Genomic DNA, 25991 nt, shown 5'->3' with positions numbered 1-25991 from the left:
GTATCTCACGTTATGGCTCCGTAGCAGGCGTTTTTGTAAAAATAGGCTAATAGACTTACTAATAGACTAATGTCCCATAGGGAATTACCGTACACTACATGATAAGCTTGCAGACAGTTTTGACTTCCATTAGCTGTTTAGGTTTAATTACTAATGTTAACTTGCATTTTAGTTAGCAGTAATTAGCCTGTGCCTATGTTATCTCATTACATATCCCTACATGCTCTCCGTCTCTGCTGATTGGGAATGATTGAGATTTCTCTTGGTACAGCTACCAGAAGACTTACAACTTTCAGACATGTTGCCTGCGTCACATCTACATCGTCAAACTCGGCTGGAGGCTGCGCAGTAACGCTCAGCCATCACCGGAAAAGTGCTTCTAATAGCCTTCACTGGTCTCCGTCCAGAGCAAAGGGATCTGTTGGTCCACTTCTTTAACTGTCTACGTATATAGTATGCTTTGGCTTAACACAAACCTTTTTTTGCATCACACTGAAGATTCTGGGGCAGTGGGGAAACATGTAAAATATCTTGTGGTGTTTTCAACCTTTTTACCTTGAACATTTGTCTCAGCCTCTGATTACAACGACAACCAGGGAATGGCTGCTTCAATTTCCAGCACTAAAAAAAAAGCATAGTAGATATAACATTAGCTGAACATTTATGATAGAGTATGTGATGGTACATTGAGAAAATTAATAGTCTTAATGTAGATGTGCTGTAATTTTCAGAGATATTCTGGTGATTATTTTCTGAGACTGTAAGAGTTGATTTGTCCAAGTTGGGATGATTAGAAGAACAGATTAATTAATTAAACTAGGATTAGTAAAAAAAAAACATAAGCTTTTTTTACATGTGTTACTATTTTTTTTTTATTTATTGTTTTTTTTTCATTTCATGTTTATCTGAAAAATGTTCAGCATCACAACACATAAAGCTATTCCTTATTTCAAATGCCCGTCCTCTTAGGGGTCATGATGGAATAACGAAAAGTGTGACGTCTAAAGAAAAGTTTAAAGCCCTCTCTAGTGTTTATATTCTCCATAGGTAACTATCCAAACCACCTCTAAACTAGTATGGCAAGCTGGGAAGTCACAATATTTCCACATGCCTTATAATCAACAATCTACTAATCAGTATAAGTCATAATTATAATTAAAATACAATAAATGAATGATAGAGATATATGCTTTAGTTTTGCCCTGAAAATTGCAGGCAGCAGAACACTAATTCACTAATTCATGGTGCTGAACAGCGCTAATGAGGATATGAATGTGTCTGTTATGTTCTTCTTTGAGGAGTTTGTTCTACGTGAAAAGACAAACTTTAGTTTTGCAAAATGGCAAGTAAAGTGATGATTTTTACTCCTGGCATGATGATGAATGAGACCAGAGAACCCAATCTGGGGAGATTTCTTTGTTGTCAAACACAAGATGATGAGTTTAGCTTTCCAAAGAATCACCTCCCTGAATTAAAAAATTGATTTAGATGGAGAGGCTTTCATAGAAAGGAAAAAAAAAAGTACTGGTCTTGATTTAAGATGGCTCCCCTTTGTGTGTCTTGGTAAGGGGTGGGATGGAAGAAGAGAAAAGTTAAACACAGAGACAGACGGAGAAAGGGCAGAGAGAGAGAGAGAGAGAGAGAGAGAGAGAAAGAAAGAGATATGTCTGAAAGGGAAAAGAGAGAAGACGGAAAGAGGAGATGTGCCGCGGCGTCTCAGGCAGAACTGGGCCAATGAGCACAACCCTGGAAAAACAGAGAGGAGTAAAAAGAAAAGACTGGCCTGGAAACAGGGGAGAGAGAGAGATGACGGAAGGAGAGGAGAGGCTCAAATAAAGTCTTTCCTCTGTGAGCTTCACATATACTGAGGAACCATTGGACGAAGAAGTAAAAGAAACACAAAAAGTCGGTTTGGAAATGTTAGTGAACAGATAGTTGACTTCCTGCTGACAACACGTAAAGTTGTTTTTACAGTGATAGATCCTATAAAGGGTCTGGATACAAATGTGAGAGGTTATGAGATGAAATACACAGATTTGTGTTCAGTTTTTTAATTGTCTTGCAATTATGACTTATTTTTTGACATTGTTGCCATGTTCAATTTCATAATAGAAAACGGAAACGATGGCCTGAGTTGTAACAAATTGGAAGTTTCCTTTTAAATAATGCCATTTCTCCTTTTGAAGCGTCCAGTGACTATGTTCATGTACTACACATGAATCATCCATAACACTGAAATACTGTCTTTATTTGGGCTGCAACCTTTCATTCACAAACCTTTTAAATAAATCAGTAAGCAGATTCATTGTTTAGTCTTAAGCTTGTTTGGCCTGTGACCTATCAAACTGTTTACTTGCAGTCCCTTATCATCTGTTGCCTAACTCTACCAGTAATGAGCAATAAGAAAAAGGCGTCACATGTGTCCTGTCAGCCTTAGGGATACCATATAAGCATCACAGGTTCAGTTATGGCATAAACTCTATCTCTGTGTTTCCTGTCTGTATTTGTGCAGTCAGTTAACCCAATACAGGTCAACATTTATTTTGGAACCCAGAGATAATCAGTAAATACAAATACTCCCATTTAAGAGACTGATTAGCTAATTGACTTATCAACTAATTTCAGAAATACTCTTTATTAGTTGACATATATAGCTTTGAACTGAAAATCCTCGCAGTAACCCAGATATGTTCGATTCTGACAGCACGACTCTCTATCACGCTGCCTTTCTCTGTCTGGCTGCTTGTTTATTTGTCTTTATTGCATACTATCTATATATATATCACTGGTTGTCTATGTAACTTCCTGTCTGACGTCTGTTTGTATTTGTCTCTGAATTCGGTCTGAAACTTTTCCAGTAGAGAGAGAATGTGGGAAATCTTTTTCAGGTCATTATGTGGCTCAGTTTAGGTAACAATGTTTGACCCATTTGGTGCATTTGTTTATTTGTTCATTCATGCATCAGAGCATAATTGATTCTCACATTTCGGGTGCAGGTGAATCGTCAGCTGTTCTGTGTTTTGTTGCTGTCGGTCGATTGTTATTTTTAGTGTCAGTGATGTAAGGGTCATTGAGTTTGTCAGACGTGCCACCTGGAGCCAATGTGGCAGACCGATCGCGCTGGCTGCGAGTGTGAAAACGCCCCAAACCATGATTCAACAAGACTGCGTGGTGGTTCCTTCAGACTTTTTGTCCTCACCCGGAAAAAGAAAGCATTAGTCATTTGTTAGGATACTTAAAAAGACTCAGCAGCAAAGATAGATGTATTGTCATACAGCTCTAATAGAGAAGAGGTTGGAGGTGGATGGATGGGTCTACAGTGTGTGACCAGGATTCGTGCCTTGTCTCCTACCAAGACTTTGGGCCCTGTCTTGCACCCAGCGTAGTGCAGAACCCGAAACAAGTGTCTTTGCTAGTTTAAGGCCGACACAGTTGTGAATTTCCCATCCTAACACTAAGCAAATAGCTTTTGCACAGACATACAACCTATTTTATTGTTTAGTGCTTTTAGGTATACATATATATATATATATATATATATCAATGTTATCTGATATCCATGTTGACATTGTCCACTCTGTTGACAAATTTACTAACAAGAGGCTGGGCTTTTGTTCACAGTGAAACCACTTGCATGATATCCCTGACCAACAAATAATATTGTCTCTGTCTTGCAGTTGCATGGTAAGCCTCCACCATTTCTTGCTAATCAATGAGGTTTCTTGTTAGCAAAAACAGTGTAAATGAGTAACTAACCACTTACTCCACGTGATCTTGGAGGTAAGGGACTTACAGAAGAGATATTCCTTTTCTGTGTGGAGTTTATGTTCTCCAAGTGTCCGGGATGGTATCCTACCATATATTTGTAATTCAAAGTTATTTTCATTATCGATTCATCTTTCTTTTTTTTTAGATAATTTTTTGGGCATTTTTGGCCTTTATTTTTGACAGGATAGATGAAGACATGAAAGAGGAGAGAGAGGGGTGAATGACATGCAGCAAAGGGCCACAGGTCAGAGTTGAACCCGGGCTCGCTGTGTCGAGGAGTAAACCTCTATAAATGGGCGCCTGCTCTACCAGCTGAGCTATTCATCTTTCTTTCTAACCAAAACAGGGAATCAGTTACCAAAATCATTGCTCATTTATTTTCTGTCCATCAACTAATCAAGTAATCGTTACAGCTCTAGTCTAAAGACATGTAGATTAGGTGAACTGGTAATTAAATTGTCTGCAGTTGTGAATGCGAGAGTGAATGGTTCAATCCATATGTCAGCTCTTTAATAGACTGACGAACTGTCTAGGGTGTGACCAGGAACAGGAGAGGTGGGTACAGGTGATGGATGGATTATTGTGTTGCTACATATTTGTTAAACTGACCCTAAGTACACTCATGTTATAGTTTCTAGAAGCAGAATTATTAAGAATGCACAAAGATGCACTCAGAACCTACACGTTTAATATTTATTCATTTTCTTCATGTGCTCATAACTTGTGTCGTGTGACTTGAAGATATCCCAGATTTCATTGATTGTGAGGCTACAAAATGTCCAGAATGTTAAACTTAAATTCCAACATCAATATCCATTAATCCCCTCGAGATACACCTGTACTTGAAACCTCAATATTGTTATTTTCTGGTCTTTCCAGTGCATGCACTGATCCCTTTTACAACACTCATATAGCATATTTTTGCCGGTTATTAATAGCCTTGCTTTTTAAACAGTAAGCTTGGAAATGTTTAACGTCCTGACTCAGAACCATAGTCTATAAATATTAACAGGCTATGCTCAAAACAAAAGACAAATAACTTTGTATTTGTATGCTAGGGCTGGTGCAGGTGACTGCTGTAAGTGGTAATTTAGTTCATGTGAAAAGACAGAACAAGATGTTAACTGGCTCCCATGCATGCATGCATGTAAACACGCACATATGCACGCACACATGCACAAACGCACACAGCTCAGGGAGTTGCTTGTGAACTGGTATGTGAAACAGGATCTTCAATTTTCTCTCTCCATCCCTGTCACAAAGTAAAGTCTTAAACTAAATGACTGTGTGCATGTGTCACTGCTTTATATATGTGTGTGGGCATTTTATGTTGGTCTGTGTTTCATATGTGCGTGTTAGTAAGTGACTGTTTTTAATTGGGAGAGAGTGCAGAAGCCATGGGGTGAGTTCTGCTGAGTGCAGCATTCACACCTCTGCAAATAAAGAAAAAAGAGAAACAGAGTAGCTGCTCTAAAGATGTTATCAAGGTGCTCTTAACGTATCTGATATATCTGAGTCTATGTAAAGCGTCGCCAAATGTGGAGCGATCGCCCACTGAGTGCAGCATGTTCTGTTTTATGACAGAGAGAGAGCAAGCGAGAGCGTAAAAATACACCGAGCTCCTGGGAGACGGTCTCTATGGCAGCGGTTACTATGGTGATAGCAAGGCTGCACGTGAAGTGATGGCTGTCATGGGACTTTAGGGAATTCACCCTCTCGAGCTGCTGGAGGAGGCACACACAACCACACACACACACACACACACACACACACACACACACACACACGCACACACACACACACACACACACACACACACACACACACACACACAAACAAATGAACAAATGAAAGAAAACAGACCACTTAAGGGGAAAGAGAGCAATGACACCAGTGGTGCAAATTACTTTACTCAAGTACTGCAGTACTTAAATAAGATACTTAATATTTACTATACTTAATAGGTGCATATACTTTTTACTTTACTACATTTATATAGTTGCTAGTTACTTTGCATATTTTGCAGGTTATCTTTTGCTATTAGGCATAATACCATCTTCTAAAACTAGATGCATTATTCAGTGTACAAAAATCTCATTCTAGGTCATTCTTGTCTGGAATTAAATACTTAGAGAAGTATTTTTTCTGTAAAAAAATGCAAAAAAAGCTGTCTCAAAGACTTTCTAAAATAGACTTTAGTGTTGGCCCAGTTTTTGTTTCTCAGTTCGACAACTTAATTTACTTTAAAGGGGTTGTATTGAAATACCAATACCCTAACAGGTGAAATACCTATTTCACGAAAACATTCACAGGTTATCAAAACAATGAACACAGAAGCTCGGAATAAAACACACACACACAGGAAGTTTTGACTTCCTTCTCTACTCAGGATGCCATCACATCGAGTACAACCCCTTTAAAAGTTGTTTAGAATATTCTTACTGCACCACAAAAAAAAAGTCTTAAAAGAATAAATCACTGACAGAAATGTCTTTATGTTAACCAACTTGCACATTAAACTGCAAAAACATCCACCCAAACCCACTACAGCAAGAATGCCGCTCACACATAAATGCACCAGTTACAATTATCCTTTTGATATTTGTGACATACCATATTATTATTTACCATAATGAGAATTTGAGTGGATCTAATGGGAATTCTAAGTGTATTTTGCTGATAATAATTCAATACTCTTGCTTATGATTTTGAATGCCGAACTTTACTTGTAATTGAGTCATTACTACTTTTACTCAAATAAAGAATAGTTCTCCCACCTCTGCTTGCTAGTGTGTAAATGTGTGCATAAGTGTGGGTGGCTACGTGTGTGTAGTGTGTGTGGGCAGGTGTGTGTTAGCAGTTCTTGCAAAATGTCTCACTGCTCATGTCTTTTTATTCTTTAATGTAATTATCATTGTACTGAAATGAGCAAAGCTAAATCGGTGTGTGTGTGTTTTGTTGGGTGTGTGTGTGGTGTGTGTGTGTGTGTGTGGGTGTGTGTGTGTGTGTGTGTTGTGTGTGTGTGTGCGTGTGTGCAATTTGTGTGCTGGGAGCTTGCACACATGCACTGTAGCGTTGCCTCTGCAGAGTCAGTCTGCTCTGTCATGCTGTCCATGCAGCAGCGGAGCCAACACAGCCAACCACGCTCACTCCTAGTTTCACCCCGTCACTGCCAGTTCGCTCTGACTCTCTTCCTACCTTTTTTTTTTTTTTTGGCTCTCTGCGAGTCTGAGCAGGACTCGATACACTTCAGTGTCCCCCTTACATTCATTCATATAGACAGGGCCGACCAGAGCCCTAGAAACACAAAAGAAAGCAAAAGATTTAGAAAATTCTGTCCATTTTTTTCCCCACAAAACGCGATATCCATGAATGAACAAGAGCTGAATGTGGATTGTTAAATCCCAAATGTTGATATATTGTGTTAAATGTGTCATCTTGTTTTCATTTGTGTCATATGAATCTTTTGAAATGTAATCCAAAGAGTCTGAGCCGCTCCATTGTGCATCATCTTTGTCAATATCCTGGTTTCTAGTGTAAGATCCGCCCCTGGAGAGGTGTCTGTATCATGAAGGTGACTGCCCACGGCCGGCACTTCTCGCTGCCCACGTAAACAACCTCCCGTTTGCTCCTAATATTTGTCATTGTCCCTCCTGTTGTTGTCTAATTCTAATGGGTAGCATCAGCTCTGATCTCTTTTTCTCCGCTCTCTTTATTTTCAGGCTAGTCAGTCTATGCATGCCTAAGCTGTTACATCAGTAGACTGTGAGCACATAATCAAACAGCTGCAGTATCGGTAGCTTTAAAAAACGGGTTGTTTACCAGACTGCATGCTGATATTTATACTATCGATTTTGCCAAATCATTATCCGCAATACTTTTCAGTGCTTTTTTACGGGGTCATTTTGGAAGAAACAATAGTTTAAAAAAAAAAATGAATGACTGTGATTCCCCAAAGAAAAAAGAAAAAATTAAGCAAAGCCACAAGATAAAATTAAAATAAAACACAATGTGCTATATCTATTCGTACAGCACATTTCAGCATCAAGGCAATGCATGCCTTACATAAAAGATGACAAAACAAATAGATTAGAAAGAAAATAAAAGGCTTATAACCCTGTTCAAACCTCTTTATCTGTAGTAGAGTTCTATCAAAAGATCATACCAGCTCTGGTCTGTGTTGGTGGGTTTTGGAGCATTATACTGTGCCATCTGGCTCTTGGCTGGGATGTCAAGCGGTTGATCTAGAGAATGCAGATTTCACACCTTTGGTAGTCATGACGCTATTAGCCAGGTTATCACTCAGACTGCCTGCTTACTCAGCCAATGAGAAGATCCCTGACGCAATTTCTGCTATGAAATTATGACGGAGCATGTCATCCGACATGTGTCCTCTGCTGATTGGACAGCCGCACTGAAACCAAACATTTGAGAGGGGATTATAACTGTTGTGACATCGACCAGAAGTCATATAGACGGGTGCCCGGATAGCTCAATTGGTAGAGCAGGCGCCCGTGCTGTATATAGAGGTTTACTCCTCGATGCTGGTGGGCCCTGGTTCGATTCCGGCCTGTGGCCCTTTGCTTAATGTCTTTCCCTTCTCTCTTTCATGTCTTCATCTGTCCTGGCAAATAAAGGCCTAAAATGCCCTCCAAAAAAAGTCATGTAGACTTCTGGTCAAAAATCCAAATAATATAGGCTCATCCCACATGAATGGGAAATATTTATGTAACGTTGTGTGTCATATACAGTGTCTGTTGCTTTGTTGTATCGGATCTCGCACACAGCATTAGGAAGTCTTGACCTGTGAGTGTGTATTCTGCTCCAGGTCTGGAAACTGTTAGCAAAACATCAATTATTGATGGTGAGGCTGTTGCAGCTTGTCCAAGTTTTATAAAAAATATTACATTTTATACTTTATTCTTGACCATCTTGAATTAGCAAAACGTCACAACATGTGTTTTAGCTTAGGATGAATGTAGGCAAATACCTAATCATCCAGTATTTCAACAGGTGGAGAACAGAGATAACGGTCTGAAACATGGACAATATGATACTTTATATAGGTGATTTCATATTGTGAACAATACAAGTTGCTCTCTGTTTCTTTATACTGTAACAATCATGTAACCGCACAGGAGAAACGCAAGACATAAAAATCAAACTAAACTCAAATCTTTTATCTCACCTTCATGGGGAGTATGGGGATTATGACACCGTAGATGATCAATGCTTAAAGAGAGCCCTTGGTTACATTTTTCCTTTCATAGCATGCAAGTTTTTATTAAACCAGTTTTGGACTTTTCTTAAATTCTACGTATTACCTTGGCCTCAGATCTTTTTTTCTGAATGCTTTTGACATGGATTTTATTTTCACACACAAAGAACGTTGACAAACTGAGACAAAAGTTTTTTGTTTTGCTCACGTGAAATAATACATTTTCACATACAGTACCTAGCTATAGTTTTAGCCCTTGTGCAGGATCTTTTTCTGAATTGGCAGTTGACTAGAAGCAAGGAAGGAGAACATGCTTTGAGATGTTTTTTTACACTGAACTGTGTATTCCTCATTGATGAAATCCCACCTATTCTCCAGTAGCTATATAAACCCTGGGTTACCTTTTAGCTCTGAACATGAGGGGTTAGAAAAGAACTGGTCGTCCAAGGTGTGAGCTCCATGAATAGCACTCGCTGCTGGGTTAACACATACTGTAGAAGCAAACAGTAAATCCCAGCTCGCCTCATTACCCCTGCTTTGACCATGTGGATAAAGATGTATTGATTTCAACGGTCCAACCCTTTTAGAGAAACAGTCCCGGAACATCGCCAGTTAGTCAGTTCAACAGATTTCACTGCTCTTGCAATTACCTAAAGCAGATAAAGTGTGTCCTCACAGTGCTCAAGATCACTCTGTCTATCTTCTGAATTCATACGGTCACACTGTGCTGGACATGTGTGTGTTTATAAAGCTGCAGGTCATATCTCTGAGACTCCTAGTCTCCCCCTCTTTGCTCTCCACACCTCCCCACACCATTTTCTCCCCCTCACCCAACCCCCCCCTGGACTCCACTCTGTTTCTTCAGCTTCACTCCTCATCAGCTCCTATTGTCCTCTTCCTCCATTTCTGCTCATCCCAGCTGGTTTCAGCTCATCCTGCTCCAACAGGAAATCCAGGTGGCAGTCAAGATAACTGAAAATTCTTCTTCTTTGTTTTTTTTAGAGGGTTGGCATTAAAACTTTCTTTATTTGTCAGTAAGAAAAGACAAGTCAAGGCAAGGCAATTTTATTTATATAGCACATTTCAGCAACAAGGCAATTCAAAGTGCTTTACATAAAAGAACGAGCGTAGTAAGCGGTGAATGATGAATTGAACGATGCATCTTCACTCAAAGATTTTAATGTCTGTGGAAGGCTGTTTTCATGAGCCATTTGTAAATCTACAAAATGTAATGCACATTCATTTGTATCTGTTCCAAATATTTATTCCTGTAAGCCCCATATTGTCTGTCACTGTAAAATACTGCAAACATCTACGTAGGGAGGGGGGTCATTACAGGGTTGTAAAGGACTGCGTTCCAGCCCAAAATCGCCAAACGGCCGAGTTCACCTTGGTCACTTTAACACTAATGTCATATACTGTAAATAAAGTCATTTTCACACCCTCAGACCTAAATGAACACTTTATTTATTGCATTACCCATCAAAAGCATGTCACCATTAATGCAGCTCACAATGTTGTTATCAAAATGTTATTTTAGAACATTTTAGAGAAAAAGACAAGGACGGCTCCATAGGTATCTCTAAAGAAACTTATTTGATGCTTGTTTTATATTTTTCTGACCTTTTGTTATCTTTTAGTGATTTATTAATAAGGTAATAATAATGTAACACAGGAAAACAGTGAAATGAATAAAGATTCGATTGATGTTCATGAGTTCAGAAGTCTGTCTAAAATGAATCTAACGTCAACTCTCTCCTCTCCTCTTCTTGCCGCCATAGTGCAGTGTCTGGAAATGACCACTAAGCGAAAGCTGATTGGCCGGCTGGTGCCGTGCCGTTGTTTCCGTGGCGAAGAGGAAGTGATCTCAGTGTTGGATTACTCCCACTGCAGCCTGCAGCAAGTCCCCAAGGAAATCTTCAGCTTCGAGAGAACTCTGGAGGAGCTCTACCTCGATGCCAACCAGATTGAGGAACTTCCCAAGGTAACTCTGAACCATGTTAACCCCTCTCTGCTGGAACTTGTATCTAACCTTTAACCCCAAAGCCCAACATGGTAAACATAACTCATAACCATTTATTGACTACCTGAACCTGGAACAAGGCCGGCCGGTTGATTCTTATGCGATCCTTGTATATGTGTAATATGTGTCGCACTTTCTTTTGATCTTCTTCACTTTAATTAAAATAAGCTGTTTGCTCAGCACCTTGTTCCAAGGAGCAATGATGTAAATTTTACTTTCTCACCTATTAGTGGGAAGCCCAACAAATATGGATTTTTTTTTGCACTTTAACTCTTACATAAAGTGTAAATGTGACATATTGTATTGCTTTGTGGTGTGTAACAAAAGTGGATTTGTATTAATTTAATCTCCACTGATTACTTGGCTGTAACTGTTAAGTTACAGCCCTCAGAAGTTGACACATTTGGATATATTAATGCTGTGAGAGGCACCGGTGATGTTCATTTAAAGGAATTTACAGTTAAGCAATGCTACTAAGCTTTGCTATTCACTGAGCTTTACCACCAGTGGGGAAACCTGAGGGTGGCACCAAGGTCATGCTGGTACCTAAACAAAAAGGGTTAATCTTCTGTACACTTGCCAATTAATGGCATTTCAGACTCAGAAAGTTGTACATTGCAGCTTTCCTCGTTGTACTTTGCCATACCAAATGTTTTGAACTGAATGCCAACAATAGTGTTTAAATTTTGTGATCACCCATGATAGGATTCTTCTTCTGTGGATCATGCCTGTAGAAAATTGTGAGTCTATCCATTCAATAATTGTTGAGATATTTTACTCTGGAATGCTGTAGCTTTTTCTTATGTCATATGTTGCAAGCATGGGGGGAAAGAGGCATCCTAGGTCACCAGAGACTTTCAGAAAACCTCCACTTGAGCAGTAATGAGGCAAAATGTCCTTCCAATATTTCAAGGAGAATTACAGTTGCTGTTTATAGGAGGGCTGTTTCATTGTATTGATATCCTGGCCTGGTTTAAATGACAGAGATGTTGCACTGGATTTCTAAATATAACCGGCATGAATGGAGACAGCCTAATAGGGATGAGTAAGTGGCAAGCCAAACTTGCATTTAACTGACAAAAAGCCTTGACAATGTGTATGTGTAAATGCGTGTGCCAAAATTGAAAAGGAGATGTCAAGGCTGCCTGAGTGATTGGCCTTATTGTAAGTGAGTAGAGAGCTCCTTTAGTGTGTGTGGGTAAGTGATTGTGTCTTTAAGTATTGTAGCCCGGCATGGCCCGGTCGGACACCGAGCAGCAGATCTTTGGCCCCAGTGCTCTTTTTACAAAAGTGACAGTACTGCTGACAACATGTCAATAAAATATACAAAATAGGCAATCTAAAAATATTTTGTGCACAAAGCAGCATTTTAATTTGTGCGGTTAATCATTTAATTTGTTAAATGTCTGCATAGGTTTCCTTTCTTTGTGCAAGTTAGGGGACTTGGAAAGTGCTTGCAGGAATGAATGTGAGAGCACATGTTTGTTTGAATTATAAAGAAAATAACACAGAAATTGCACATCATAGGATAGTTGGGTGTTTTGTGGGAAGTATGGTACACATCAAATCAGAGTTGGTGAAATCTGGGTGACACTTGGCATGATTAAGGTGCTACTGTACATGTTTACAGTATACTGGCCTCAGTACAACAGATATCACACTCTAGAAGTGTTTTGGCACCCCCCAAGTGATATTTTAATTATCAACTCTTGAAAATGAGGTTAGAAAACATGGAAAATGCAAAACAGTTCACTGGATAATCCATTGAACTAAGTGTTTGCTATTCCTCCAAATGGATTGAGTTCAACTGTTGGAAATCCTCAGCATGTATCCTGTGGGATGCCATACTACCTAAAATGACGCTGATGTAATTGAGGTCACTTGTTCAGAAGACACTAAACGACAGCCAAATTCCGTCTCTTTACCAGGTGATTATCCACCATATGGTAACTGAGTGTGGTTTTCTTTTGAAAAGTTCTCAGAATTTGTACCTTTTGTTTTAGGTATTGTTGGATAAATGTTGCGATGAATGGGGCTGAAATTGGCCGTACACCTATCATCAGTGGAGATGTAATGCTGTTGGTTTTCCACGGTGATATCTTTTTATCTGTGTATATTGTGTTTGTTCATTTAGATTTTCTGGTTGTTATGAATGAAGGTAGGATTTTTCATTGTAGTCACATGAACTAAGCTGAAACAGTTAAAAAATCAATGACTTAAAATGGGTTAGAAATTAATTCAATCCATGTTTTTTTATGTTGATTATGCACACAGTACACATCGTGAAGTGATTATTCAAATATATTTTTGTATCTTTTTTTTAATCTTATGATTTTTATGAAACAATAAAGCTCACTCATTTTAAAAAGTGTTAGTTGTTTAATACCACAATGCTTGCTAATGAACAAGCTTACTGCTTACTCGCTAGCATGAACACAACCATAAGGGGGGGTTAGGCGTTTTATTGTTGCTGCTTAATAGCCAATGGGAATTATAAATATAATATAAAAATAAATATAATAACAAATAATAATTGTAATTGTTATCTCTTAACTTTATTTGTCTTTAGACACTTTCACTGTTAGCTCTTGATTTTGGTCTTATTTCTGAGCATTTTTTTTTTTGGAGTTTGAACGTTTCTGATAATTATAGCAGTTGAACACTCCGGGAAAAGATGGTCGTAGACCTTCAGTTAAAATGATTTAAACAAATTATTCTTCATTTCTGTGCTTTGGCTTTTTGTATGTGTTTTCACATTTACAGCTTTTCTTTCTATGCTTTTGCCTTGTTGTGCGTGCTTTGGTATTTACAGTTTACCCTTTCTGTCCTCTAAGCACTTTCCTTTTTATGCATGTGCGTTCACTCTTGTATATGTTTTGGCATTTGCAGTATTTTCCTATTAAGAGCACATTTCTCTGAATGTTTTAGCTTTCACTCGAGTGTGTGTTTTGTGCCTAGGGGCCACTTCAAGTAGGAGATAAAATCTGCATTATTCATAGAAAAGCAGCTCAAATAGCACTGTTTTTCCACAACATTAAGTAGTGCATGCCTCCAGCTCTCTGTCCTTTTGTACCTTTCTGCTAAAGGTCTGTGTGATTTAGCCAACAGACTGTAATATTATTTAATTGTTTCCCCTCTGTGTTTCCATAGCAACTCTTCAACTGCCAGGCCTTGAAGAAGCTGAGCATGCCCGATAACGACCTGTCCAACCTGCCCACCACCATCGCCAGCTTGGTTAACCTCAAAGAGCTAGACATCAGTAAAAACGGTAAAAATCCTCTCTGTAACACAGATGACCAATCCAACCAGAACAAACCACAAAACTAAAATAATTGAACAAATAAAATAAAATATAAACTAAAAGTCAACTGCTAACTTATTGGTATTACCAACTGCAATTTGAATTACTATCTGCCCATATACACCGGGCTTTACATTAACTTTTTTAATCTCCAGCCAATAGTTGATTGTCTATATATATAGATTTCCTCTATAGTCAATTTTTTTCCAGGGAAAATAAAATAGATTATGATTGCTGCTGAATACATTTTAGCATCTATGTTTCTTCAAAAACATGTGTTTGTGTTGATGGCTGGCAGATGTACATCAAACTATAACCATTTACTTTACTCATGAAAAAATATCTCCAGGTTTATATTTTTTCTATCTGAGTTTACTGCTTCATTTCAGCTTCTCTGGTTTGCTTTGCACAGTTCCTTTTATTTCCAACATAGGTGTCGATTATGGTGAGGATGGTGGGTACGCATACCTATCAGATTTCGTCATAAGTCATTTTGTACCCACCACTTCTTTTTAAAAACTTCATGCTCAATTTAGTTAAAAAAATAAAGATTATAAAACGTATCATTCTTGAGCGACAGATGCTAACAAATCCAGAACAATCTCTATCCCCACAGGGCAGGCACAGACAGTTGATCTGCTCCTGGGCTGGCTCCACGCTTCTTTCCTTTCACAGCTCCTTTCTCTGAGTGGGATGCAACGTCATGTCACATTGTCATCAGGGTACATGGATACACAAGGCCTAACATAGTGTATATATGTCTAATGCTTTTTGGAAACTTAATGCTTTCTTCTTCATAAAACGTGTCGGACATCATCACATTTGTGTATACATTTTTATTCATTTACATTAGTAGGACACTGTCTTTCAAAACATGACCTGTGGGAAAGAGAAAAAAAAATTAATGGGTCATTGTACCCAGCACTTCCGAATGTGTCTTTGTACCCAACCCCTTTCAAACCAAACTGAAGCTCATGGTTTCCAAGCCAAACACATATCAAAACGCCCAAATCTTCTAGCTGGAAAAAAGACCAGTGTGTAAACACTAACTTGTCGTATTGTTTCTGCAGCTAGCCAACGCTTTGTTCCATCCAAAGTTATATTTTACCTGCTTTTGGTGGTTTGGTGGGTGTTAATAATCCTGCATATACAGTACAACATATGGAGTTGAGCAGGTAAGGAACCAAAGGTAGCACAGAAAAAAAAGCTCATAATCACAATGATCTCAACTCCAAAATATATGACAAAACTTGACACTGTCTCAACACTTGCAAATCACACTCTAGTTACTTCTTTTCTTTATAGGAAATTACTCAACAAAAAGTCAAAATAAATAACTAACACATTTCCTCTTCCCTCTTTGTGTGTCTCTCTCTCTTTCAGGTATCCAGGAGTTTCCCGACAATATAAAATGCTGTAAAGGCCTGTCTGTGGTGGAGGCCAGTGTCAACCCTATAACCAAGTAAGACACCAATGCACACACCTTAACTTATTCATTTCATTTGAAGCCTCGTTGGCTACAGCTCAAAGGTTTGTTTTGCAAGTTGGACACAATATAGCTGAATTAACTAAAAAACTAAAACACGTAGGGGTTAATCTATCTGATTGGATGAGATAAAACACTGACTCTATTACAACAAAAATAGCACCTCTTAAACACTTTCAATTCGGCCCCTATTGAAGGTGCAAAAAACTGTTTTCCATGTTTTGTTTAGAGCAGTCTAGGTCTACTCAAACTGGTTGATGAAATGCATCAACCAGTTTGAGTGGACCTGGACTCAGTACACGCTGTAATGGATTTGTTGTTGCATGTGCCATGTATTTAGCTGTTTTAGCTGTCAAGAGACCAACACTGTTGTTTTTTTCCCCTGCTTTTACTTATTCAGAGTCATGCATTTATAGCACCACAGAGAGGTTAAATATTTTATCGTAGTTGGCGGCATCCTCAGACCCCCATTCTACCGAACAACCACATGTGTTTTATTGGCTCAGATATGGTTAGACAATGAAAGATATGATAGATACAATAAAGTGCCGATGTTTATTTTTGAGCATCAGATGTTAACGCTAGTAAGTGCTGTTTTCCTTTCGGTGGTGTGATGTCCACAAAGCACGACTAGACTCAGTCACACATTAAACTTACTGCAGACAGAATAATGTTTTACTTGTATGTGTGTGTGTGTGTGCGTGTGTGTGTGTGTGTGTGTGTGTGTGTGTGTGTGTGTGTGTGTGTGCAAGAGATGAGTCATCTGCAGGCTAACATCAATTAGCTGTTTCTACTGTACAGGGTTGTTATGTATGGAAACATGTTTTGATCCATTGAGGTTTTTCAAGGACACACTTTCTTTTTCACTTTCTTATTCTTCTTTTGCATTTGTTCTTCTTTTTTCCACCTCTCACCATTTCTCTCTCTTCCAGACTCCCAGATGGTTTTACCCAGCTCCTGAATCTGACCCAGCTCTTCTTAAACGATGCCTTCCTGGAGTATCTGCCGGCTAACTTTGGCAGGTAAACTAATGCATGTCATTGTTTGTGTGTGCCTGGTTGTGAGCATTTGCGGGTCATTATGTTAGATGGGGTCCCATTATCCCATACTTTTTAGCATTTTTATCCAGGTACTTATTTCTCAATTTTCAACAAGTTGTTCTGCCCTTTAAATTCTATTATTGGGAGCTAGGGCAGCTGATAGCGGTCAGTCCATTAAGACTTTCAAATGAAATGCTGTGTAACATGTAGAAGCTCATAAGTGAAAGAGATCTATCTATAAATTACAATGAGCGTCTGTCTATCTGTGCGTGTGTGAGTGTGTGTTATGCCTATATCTCTAGAACCATTAGTCTAATGGATTTCAAACTTGACAGGTGTCTTGCTACGTTGCTACGTTCACGAGTAAGTGCAGTGCTAAGTTTGAAGTTTAAATGCAAAAGATATCATTAAATATATATCAGTAAAAGAAGCACACATTGGCTCTCCTGGCGCTCTAGCTGCCGCCCCCCTCTCACATGTCCTACTGAGCGAGCACAGCGCCGGACTAGACACAGAGAGAGTCAAAGAAAGCAGCGGAGCTTTGGCAGCTACAATGTGAAATACACCTCAGACCCACAAAAATGTGCAAAGTAGCGCTACTACTGCAAAGTACTACTAATGCAAAGTAGCACTCCACACCGTGGGATAGAGAGAAACGTAATTTTGATCTCTTTGTATGTCTTGACATGTGAAGAAATTGACAATAAAGCAGACTTTGACTTTGACACACAAACACACAAACAGACAAACACACACACACACACGGTCCGGTTCTTGTGGTTGATTAACGCAGATATGCACTGATTAGCTCTCATAACATGAGTCCATGATGTAAATGTCTGATTATTCCACATTGTCATTGTGATATTTTGTGATTACATTCTGAATCTGGAACGTTCTCTGTCAGGTAAATCAGTAAGTCAGTAGCAGGCCATAAAGTGGAGTTGCATATGAAGTAGTTCGGGGTCCTTGTGTAAGTCATTTTGGGGTACAATTTGGTTTTGAAGAATTCTACAAGCAGCAATACCACAGGCCAAGCAATCGTCCCGTTCCAAACGGGCACTGCACTAGTTCTCTAAATTGAAACATTTTCATGGTAATGTTCATCTGCAAAGAACATGGAATGAGTTTTGATAATTAAACATAATTGGTCAATCATGATGCATCATCATTATCACTGATTAAGAAATAACACTGCTTCTGGTGTTGAAATGGGGATAAATGTGGCCTATTTCTGGCCTGTAATTAACAACTGATGTAGTAACAGTTGCAAGAGAGAATTAATACATGTGCCTTCTGTTTTTCAGACTCTCCAAACTACGGATCCTGGAGCTGAGAGAGAACCACCTGAAAACCATGCCAAAGTAAGAAAAAAACGCACACAAAAAATTACACACACAGACACAGACACAGACACACACACATACACACCCGCACACACACACACACATACATGCTTCATGATACCGACTGTATGCTTGCTTTCCCAGGTGTCCAGATTAATACAGTTTTTATCCCTGGCAGGTGGTCTTGAATACTGATAAAGCCTGTTAAAACAGTGATGTCTTCTGACAGTTTTAAATGTGTCCTGCTTAACATAACAACTGCACCTCACATAGACAACCATCAAAGTTGCATAGTAATTAATATAAATTACAATAGATTGTGATTGTGTAATTTTGACTGACTACCAGGGCACAATCCTCCTTGCACTCTAACTGTGAACATGGATTACAGTAATTAATTTCTGGTTGTTGAGATGTTTCCTAATCACCATGTAGGAGGCATGTTGATCTATAGTAAAGCTGTGAGCATGAATAGTTATGGTTTTTCCATAAGATTTTAAAAGATGTTAAGGAATCACTCTTTGCAACTAGCTAACTGGCGTAAAAAAGGATAAAGTGTACAAAACTTAAATGACATAATAGAAAAAACTGAAAAAAGAGGGATGCAGCTGTAGTAAACATCACTCCTCAGGAAAAAATCCTATCGTTAACAGCGGATTATCCATGGTCACATTGTCGATGCTACATTCAAATCACAGCAAATCAGAGAGCCACAATCATCAGAAGACTGCCAGACCCAATCAACCAAACAGATTTCATTACAATGCAATCATTAAAATACGAGTAATAATAAGATTTAAAAAACTAGGCAACATAATTTAACATAAAATTAATACACACAGGATAAATCTGAGTATTACATGAATTTTTTAGTGTACAGAACTAGCCTATAGAATGTACATATGTCACAATGTAGTAGTTGTAGTAGTAGTAGTAGTAGTAGTAGTAGTAGTGGTATTAATCAATGTATTCTCTCCTCTCAGGTCCATCCACAGACTGACACAGTTGGAGAGGTTGGATCTGGGTAGCAATGAATTTTCTGAAGTGGTGAGATTTTATTTTGAAATGCAGCACAAATTAAGTGTTTAAGTTTTTACATTGAGATGGTCCTATTCGATCAAAGAAAGCTCAAATATGAAATTATTAGGAGTAGTGCAGTAGTTGAACCTATTTTTTGTAACAAACAAGAGGAACCCAAACAGAAACACAGATGCTGTGTCCTATTTTGAGGACCGCTGCCTTCAAACTTCCCATTTCAAGACCTAACACAGCATATGGTCAATCCTCTGTACACTGTCTCATTAAGGCAGGAGGGAGTTCAGCCTACTGTCCTTCAGTTTGACCCTGAAATGGGACACAGTGACATAATGTAGGAAAAGAAGGCTGGTTGGAGGCTAACAGGATATGTCATCAGGGTCAGACAGGAAGTTGGCTATGACAGGAGTAGGTTGGCTTTGTGGTCTGCTTCCGTCCAAGAAAGAGAAAGCACTGAGAGAGAGATTGCCAGTCTTACCCACTCTGTCAAAAATTCTTTATTTATGCCAAACTGGGTTGGAAGATGCACTGACGTTGTTATTTGAAGTTATACATGTTCTAGCTGTACATGTTGTTCATGTACAACATAAGTGCTGAGACAGTGTCCTTTGATGTTAAAGAATAATTCAGTTTTTTTTCATATAAATAGTTGCTTTCTACATATCTGTATATTTGTTGATGCATATGTCTGTAAAATATGCTGACATGGATTCCTCTGTTTGCATGTTAGCCCGAGGTGTTGGAACAGATCCACAACCTAAAAGAGCTGTGGCTGGATAACAACTCTCTACAGTGTATACCAGGGGTAAGAACACACTCTCAGCTCTTGCAGTAAAAGAAAACAGCCGCTCTGGAGATATTTGAATGACACTTTTATTTCAGTTTGTTGCTTATCTGTCTTTTCTCTGTCATTCAATTGTTCCATTTTCTCCTCGCTCTCCCCCTGCTGCAGGCGATAGGAAAACTTCGTCAGTTGCGGTATTTTGACTTAGCTAAGAATCGTATTGAGACGTTGGACACGGATATTTCCGGCTGTGAGTCCTTAGAAGACCTGCTGCTATCCTCCAACATGCTGCAGCAACTCCCTGACTCCATAGGTACACACACAAACACATACAGTACATACATGCACACACACAAAGACACTCATAGACTTAAGTTGATGAATCTGTAGCGCAGCATTTAAATTCCCACCTATGTAGTTCCTGATGGGGTTGTGCAGTGGACAGAAGGAGAGGACTGTGGTTGTACTGGCCACATCACAGGTGGGAGTGGTTCTAGCTGTGACAGAGTGATGTAGCACAGATAACTGAAAGGTGTAACAAAGGATAAGGCTGGTGTTACTCTTTATTTTCCTACTGACAACAAATTTTATGAAAAGACAAATAAACAAATCCCAACATCCATTGATTCCTGTGAAAATCTTTAAAAACTGGTGACATATAAATTGTTTCATTAAGTAATTTACTCAAACAACGTGTGATTATCAGCCAATGGTACTCAAACAGGAATATATTATGCATTTGTTAGGGACTATTTTTAGACTGACGAAAATTGATTTTATTCCGCTGGGGAATATTTATGGCAGCAGGATGGTGTATGTGGGATTGAATCAAAATAAACTATTTTAATGTGTTCATGGTAATGATAGAACATGGCACCCACTGCAGACATGTGGCTCATTGATGTCTTTTGGGTCAAAATTGGAGCTTTATTATAAAGAGGAATTAGATATGCCACGATTTGGATACACAGAAAAATTGTCATCATGTTGTTTTCTTAATAAGAAAAATACAGAATATGGCCAACTCTATACTTGAATTCCACTTTGTCAGTAAAATTAAAAAAGTGGCACAAAGGGCATTTCAGAGCTCAGTGTATATGTGAATATGTCTGTGTGTTTGCATATTATGTAGGAATGTTGAAGAAGCTGACTACATTGAAGGTAGATGACAACCAGCTGACCTCACTGCCTAACACCATCGGGAGGTAAGAAACGCACACACACACACACACACACACACACACAAACACACACCCAAACACACACACATACACTCTCACAGACAAAAAGCAAAGCAAATAATAACACCATGTACTGTATACATTTGCTTTATTTTGAAATCACCTTCTAGAGTATTGTGTCAGATTTTCTCAGCAGGTTTATCGTTGGTGGGTTGTGGTTTTCCTTGTGTATTACTGTTAGTTGCTGTGTTGTTATGCTGGCTCATGATTGGGGGGTTCTGTGTGTTGTGTTTGCTGCGCTGCTGTGGCGTTAGTGCGAAGCCCAAGCAAGGGTGAGTAACATGAGCCTACCGGATCCAGGGGTGCGTTCAGAGACAGATAGATGTTCAACCGCATTACAGATACAAACACACGAGCTCACAACTACATGGGGTTGTGGGAAACATCTTGAATTCATGCAAATTACATGCAAACATAAACTTTAATTTGTTTTTTTTACTTTATCACTATTTGGAATTTCAATAAAATCCACATTCTCAAGTGTGTATAATACACAATGTATAATTCAAGCCCTGCATAAACTTGCTGGGTTGAGATATAAATGATTGCATGTAAAATGATTGCAGTAGTACAATAATTCTTATAATCCATCACAGTCCAGATTCAATCACGTCAATTAGATTAGTTGCTTTTAAAAAAAAATTGAGCGTTTGTTGAATTAAGCAGAAACATTTTCTTCTGACATCAGAAGTATTGTCTTTTTTCGTGTATACTTAAGAGATTGCTTACAAGCATAACATTCTGCTCACATTGCAGACTACAGTAAGAACACCTCCAGGATTTATAAATTGATTCTTTTCCTTTTTTTCTGTTTGAAACAGTTTAGTGACTTGGAGCTTGTTGCTAATTATTGTGTGAATCAGTCAATCTGTGATGGATTACATTTTCAAAAGACTATTTAACAATCAGTGAGATACGAGACGTAAATGTCACTCTTTGCAACACATTTGTATCTAAATGCTTTGAAAACATTTTGTCTTCCTGAACAAATCCCGGGTTTAAGCCTCAATAAGTAGTCCTGTAGATCCATTGTTTCCCCTCTGATTAAACCAAGAACCTGAATTGATCCTTTTCTTATCCCTCAAGTTTTTAAGTGCTGCTTCCTAAAGATGAATGTGATCATATTTCTACTCCTCTGTTTCCATAAATGAGGAATTCTATATTCCTCAATAACTTATTAGTTTACATTACTTAACAGATGCGTATATCTGCAGAATTTATGCCTTTACCTCAACCAATACTACATGTATTTCCCTCTAGCTGCATCAGTACTGTAGGATAAATACTTTATATACACAGAGCTGAATCAGTAGATTTCTTTCTGCACTCGTCTGTACTGTCGTAAGGTCTATAGTGGATTCAATTAAAATCAATAAGCAACACAGTTACTTTTAAGGAAAGAGCAGGTACAGTCTTATGTTTTACTTCTTAATGTAATAAAAAATACAGTAGCCTACCTAAGCACCTGGTATTGAACCCAAACTAAACGTTTATGCTCCATACACCAAGCAGGAGATATGAATCTAGAAAACTTAAAGTGACCTATAGTGACTACCGACTGAGCGACTGTGTTTCTTTGCAACATTGAGAGTAAGATTTAAAGAGCTGGTTGGCAGATGGCAGCTAAATAATCACAGGAGTCATATTACCATATATATGAAACTTTCAAATCTAGCTGTATATTGTCCTGGGAGAAGTAGGAGTGACATTTTCATTCTTTTAAGAGGAATAGAAACAATGCTGAGAAGACAATAAATAGTCTAGGCAACCTTAAATTTTAAAATTGGATATGAAACTCCTCTCCTCCCCTCTCTCCTGTCAGACCTTATGGTGGCACAGATGGTCCAGTCCATTGGGAATAATAATAGCAGACTAATGCAATGTTAACAGTGACAGTACAATAATGTAAAAATGTTGTCTCATTAGCATTAGCCTGCTGTTAGCGTGCTGCCAGGCCGGTGATGACAGTCAAGGGGAGAGGGGGGTCAGGGTGTCCTGTCGAGGGCCTGCCCTGGATGTTACTGTGAATCTTAGTTGAGTGAAGAAGTTGAGATCCAGGTTGAAGAATTTTAGACATCAAAGGGGATTAAAGATGGTCAGCAAATGAGACCAAATGAATGTAGGTTATACCAGATTGATTTGGTTGGTTGAGTCTTAATTTATTGACTGATTCTTCAAGGTGAGGATCTTTTCCTTCTCTCAACACTCTCTTCCTTAAGCTATCGCTATAAAGACAAATTTCTCTTCTTATCCAAACAGGTTACAGGATAAGGCTGGTTCCATTCTATATTTTTGTTATTGTCAACAAATCCCACCGAAAACACCAGAACCAACACTGTGTTAGTCCTTCTGTCAATACCCTGCCCGTGGCACTCAGCTTCAAGCCCATTCATTCCTACTGAAGACATAAGTCCTAAATTGTACCTACATCCTAAAATAATAGATTAAAGGTCAGTGATTTCCTCAAACAGCCTAAATGTAACTCAAACTGGAGGAAATAATGAATTTGTTTGGGACTATTTTTTTAATACAAAAACCTTTTTGGAAAACTATGAAGCAAAAACTATGTTGCGCAGAGGAATAAGTTTAATCAGGCTTTGGCTACACAGACAGTATTTGATAGTAGGATTAATACATTCTTGTTCAGTCTTTTCACAGGATTTGTTGGCAGTAGGAAACATAAAGAGCTGCACCATCCTTATCCTTTACAACCTAAGTAATCTAAGTAATCTAAGGTTGCAGCAAATACTTTGCAGCCTGCAGAATAATTTCCTGTCATTTTCTTTGCATCTCTTCTGTTCTGCCTCTGTTTCTGTCACACAGTCTGTCTTTATTGGAGGAGTTTGACTGTAGTTGTAATGAGTTGGAGTCGTTGCCTCCCACAATCGGCTACCTGCACAACCTGAGGACCTTCACTGCTGATGAGAACTTCCTCTCAGAGCTGCCGCGGGAGGTAGGAACGTCAACACCTGATGAACACTTGCACATCTTCCCTGCAGCGCAAACTGAAACTATTAGTTGATTAAACTATGATTAATAATCCATTTTTTTTATTTTAATCTCTTCATCAGCAAATGCCATACATTGATTGCTTCCTGCGTGTCAATTGTGAAACTTTGCTGTTTTTTTGTTTTTACTTTCTATGACAGTAAATATAATCTCTTTGGGTTTTCTCCTGTTGGTCAGACAAAATAAGCAATTCATCAAGGAAATTGTTAGCTGAAGTCCTAAAAGTTTTTACGCATTGCACTGTGATGAAGCTAGTTTAAAGATGTCCCTCATGTAACAGATCATTTTCAGCACCAGGCTTAATTGCAATTTGATCTGATGGTCAGTGTGTGTATGTATGTGTGTGTGTGTGTGGTGCATGCGTGAATGTGTGCTTGTTTTAGATTGGTAACTGTAAGAATGTGACAGTAATGTCGCTGCGGTCCAACAAACTGGAGTTTCTTCCTGATGAGATTGGACAGATGACCAAACTACGAGTCCTTAACCTCAGTGACAACAGGTACACACACACACACATACACATACACACACACACACACACGCAGGCAGATGACTAAACTATTGCTCAGTAGTGACAATAGATGCGCACACACGCACGCGGGCAGGCAGGCAACACTTTCTCAATGGCCGTTTGGGTTCTGTAGCTGCTCTCACGGCCTGCAGTTGCTATGAGATTGGGTAAATTTGTTGCCATGGTTACGTGCTCTGCAGGTTGGACTGTGTGTGGCCATAAGAAACATCTCTCGTTTTTTCCTCACCCCTCGCTCTGCGTCTCTCCCTTAGGTTAAAGAATCTACCGTTTACCTTTACTAAGCTGAAGGACCTGGCAGCTCTCTGGCTTTCTGACAATCAGGTATCTCCTCCCATACTCGTACCAAGACACCAAGTACGCAGCACTAACACACAAAGCTACTGTACACATTAATCAGCAAAACAGGCTTTTACTCGAGAAAGGCTATTTGCAAATGCAGGATTTCATCTCCATGTTATTCCTGTTTCATCAGTGTTGGCTCTTCATGCAAACTTTATGCTTCCTCCCTTTGTTTCACATTAAAAACCTTTTCAGTGGAGCAAATACAGTAGCATTATTTCTCCCAGAAAGACTTTTATTGTAAAACTTCTGCAGGAAGTGTTGAGTTGTACTTACAACAGCCTATTATGCAAAAGGCAAGAGTGTATGACATTACCCTGTTGTTGTACTGATGGAAATAATGTTGTACAAATGTTCAATTCACCATAGCTGCAGTGATTTTATCATTCCCTCTGTCTTGATATTGGGCCGGCCACATTTCCTTCTTGGGACCCAATAATTACTTGATTACGTACTTTTATTGGATAATTCATTGCATATAAATCTTCTCAACAATGTTGAGGCTTAATAACAAATTCAGCATGAGTAATGAGAATCACAACAACAAGGGAACTTTACCGGACTGCTTAAGAAGAAAGCACATTTTAAATTCAAATGCAATTAGTTTTTATGAGATGAACATGCAACTTAGAGAGGCACTTGACAATTAATTTGACTCACTGTTCACATTGCAAAATTGAATTTGTATAACAAATGTTAAGAAGGAATTAGAGTCTCCCCTTTGTGAATTTTACTTTAAAGGTCCCAAGGCATGAAAATTTCACTTTATGAGGTTGTTTAACATTAATATGAGTTCCCCCAGCCTGTCTATGGTCCCCCAGTGACTAGAAATGGTAATAAGTGTAAACCAAGCCCTGGGTATCCTGCTC

General features: G+C 38.7%; 1 protein-coding gene across 1 annotated transcript in view; it reads left to right on the top strand.

Annotated features, from left to right (window-relative positions):
• lrrc7 (leucine rich repeat containing 7) overlaps nucleotides 1-25991 on the top strand; it is a 70760-nt gene that overhangs the window by 16548 nt on the left and 28221 nt on the right. Inside the window, 13 exon segments of the mRNA XM_032526552.1 lie at nucleotides 10768-10970; nucleotides 14160-14277; nucleotides 15694-15772; nucleotides 16729-16818; nucleotides 18144-18200; nucleotides 19166-19229; nucleotides 19948-20022; nucleotides 20170-20314; nucleotides 21134-21206; nucleotides 21497-21514; nucleotides 24066-24195; nucleotides 24635-24750; nucleotides 25035-25104. Coding sequence (XP_032382443.1) covers nucleotides 10768-10970; nucleotides 14160-14277; nucleotides 15694-15772; nucleotides 16729-16818; nucleotides 18144-18200; nucleotides 19166-19229; nucleotides 19948-20022; nucleotides 20170-20314; nucleotides 21134-21206; nucleotides 21497-21514; nucleotides 24066-24195; nucleotides 24635-24750; nucleotides 25035-25104 — 1238 coding nt within the window.

The sequence above is a fragment of the Etheostoma spectabile genome, chromosome 9 (assembly GCF_008692095.1).
Source record: "Etheostoma spectabile isolate EspeVRDwgs_2016 chromosome 9, UIUC_Espe_1.0, whole genome shotgun sequence".
Lineage (NCBI taxonomy): Eukaryota > Metazoa > Chordata > Actinopteri > Perciformes > Percidae > Etheostoma > Etheostoma spectabile.
Note: the sequence above shows the minus strand (reverse complement) of the source record. Positions and strands in the feature narration are given on the sequence as shown.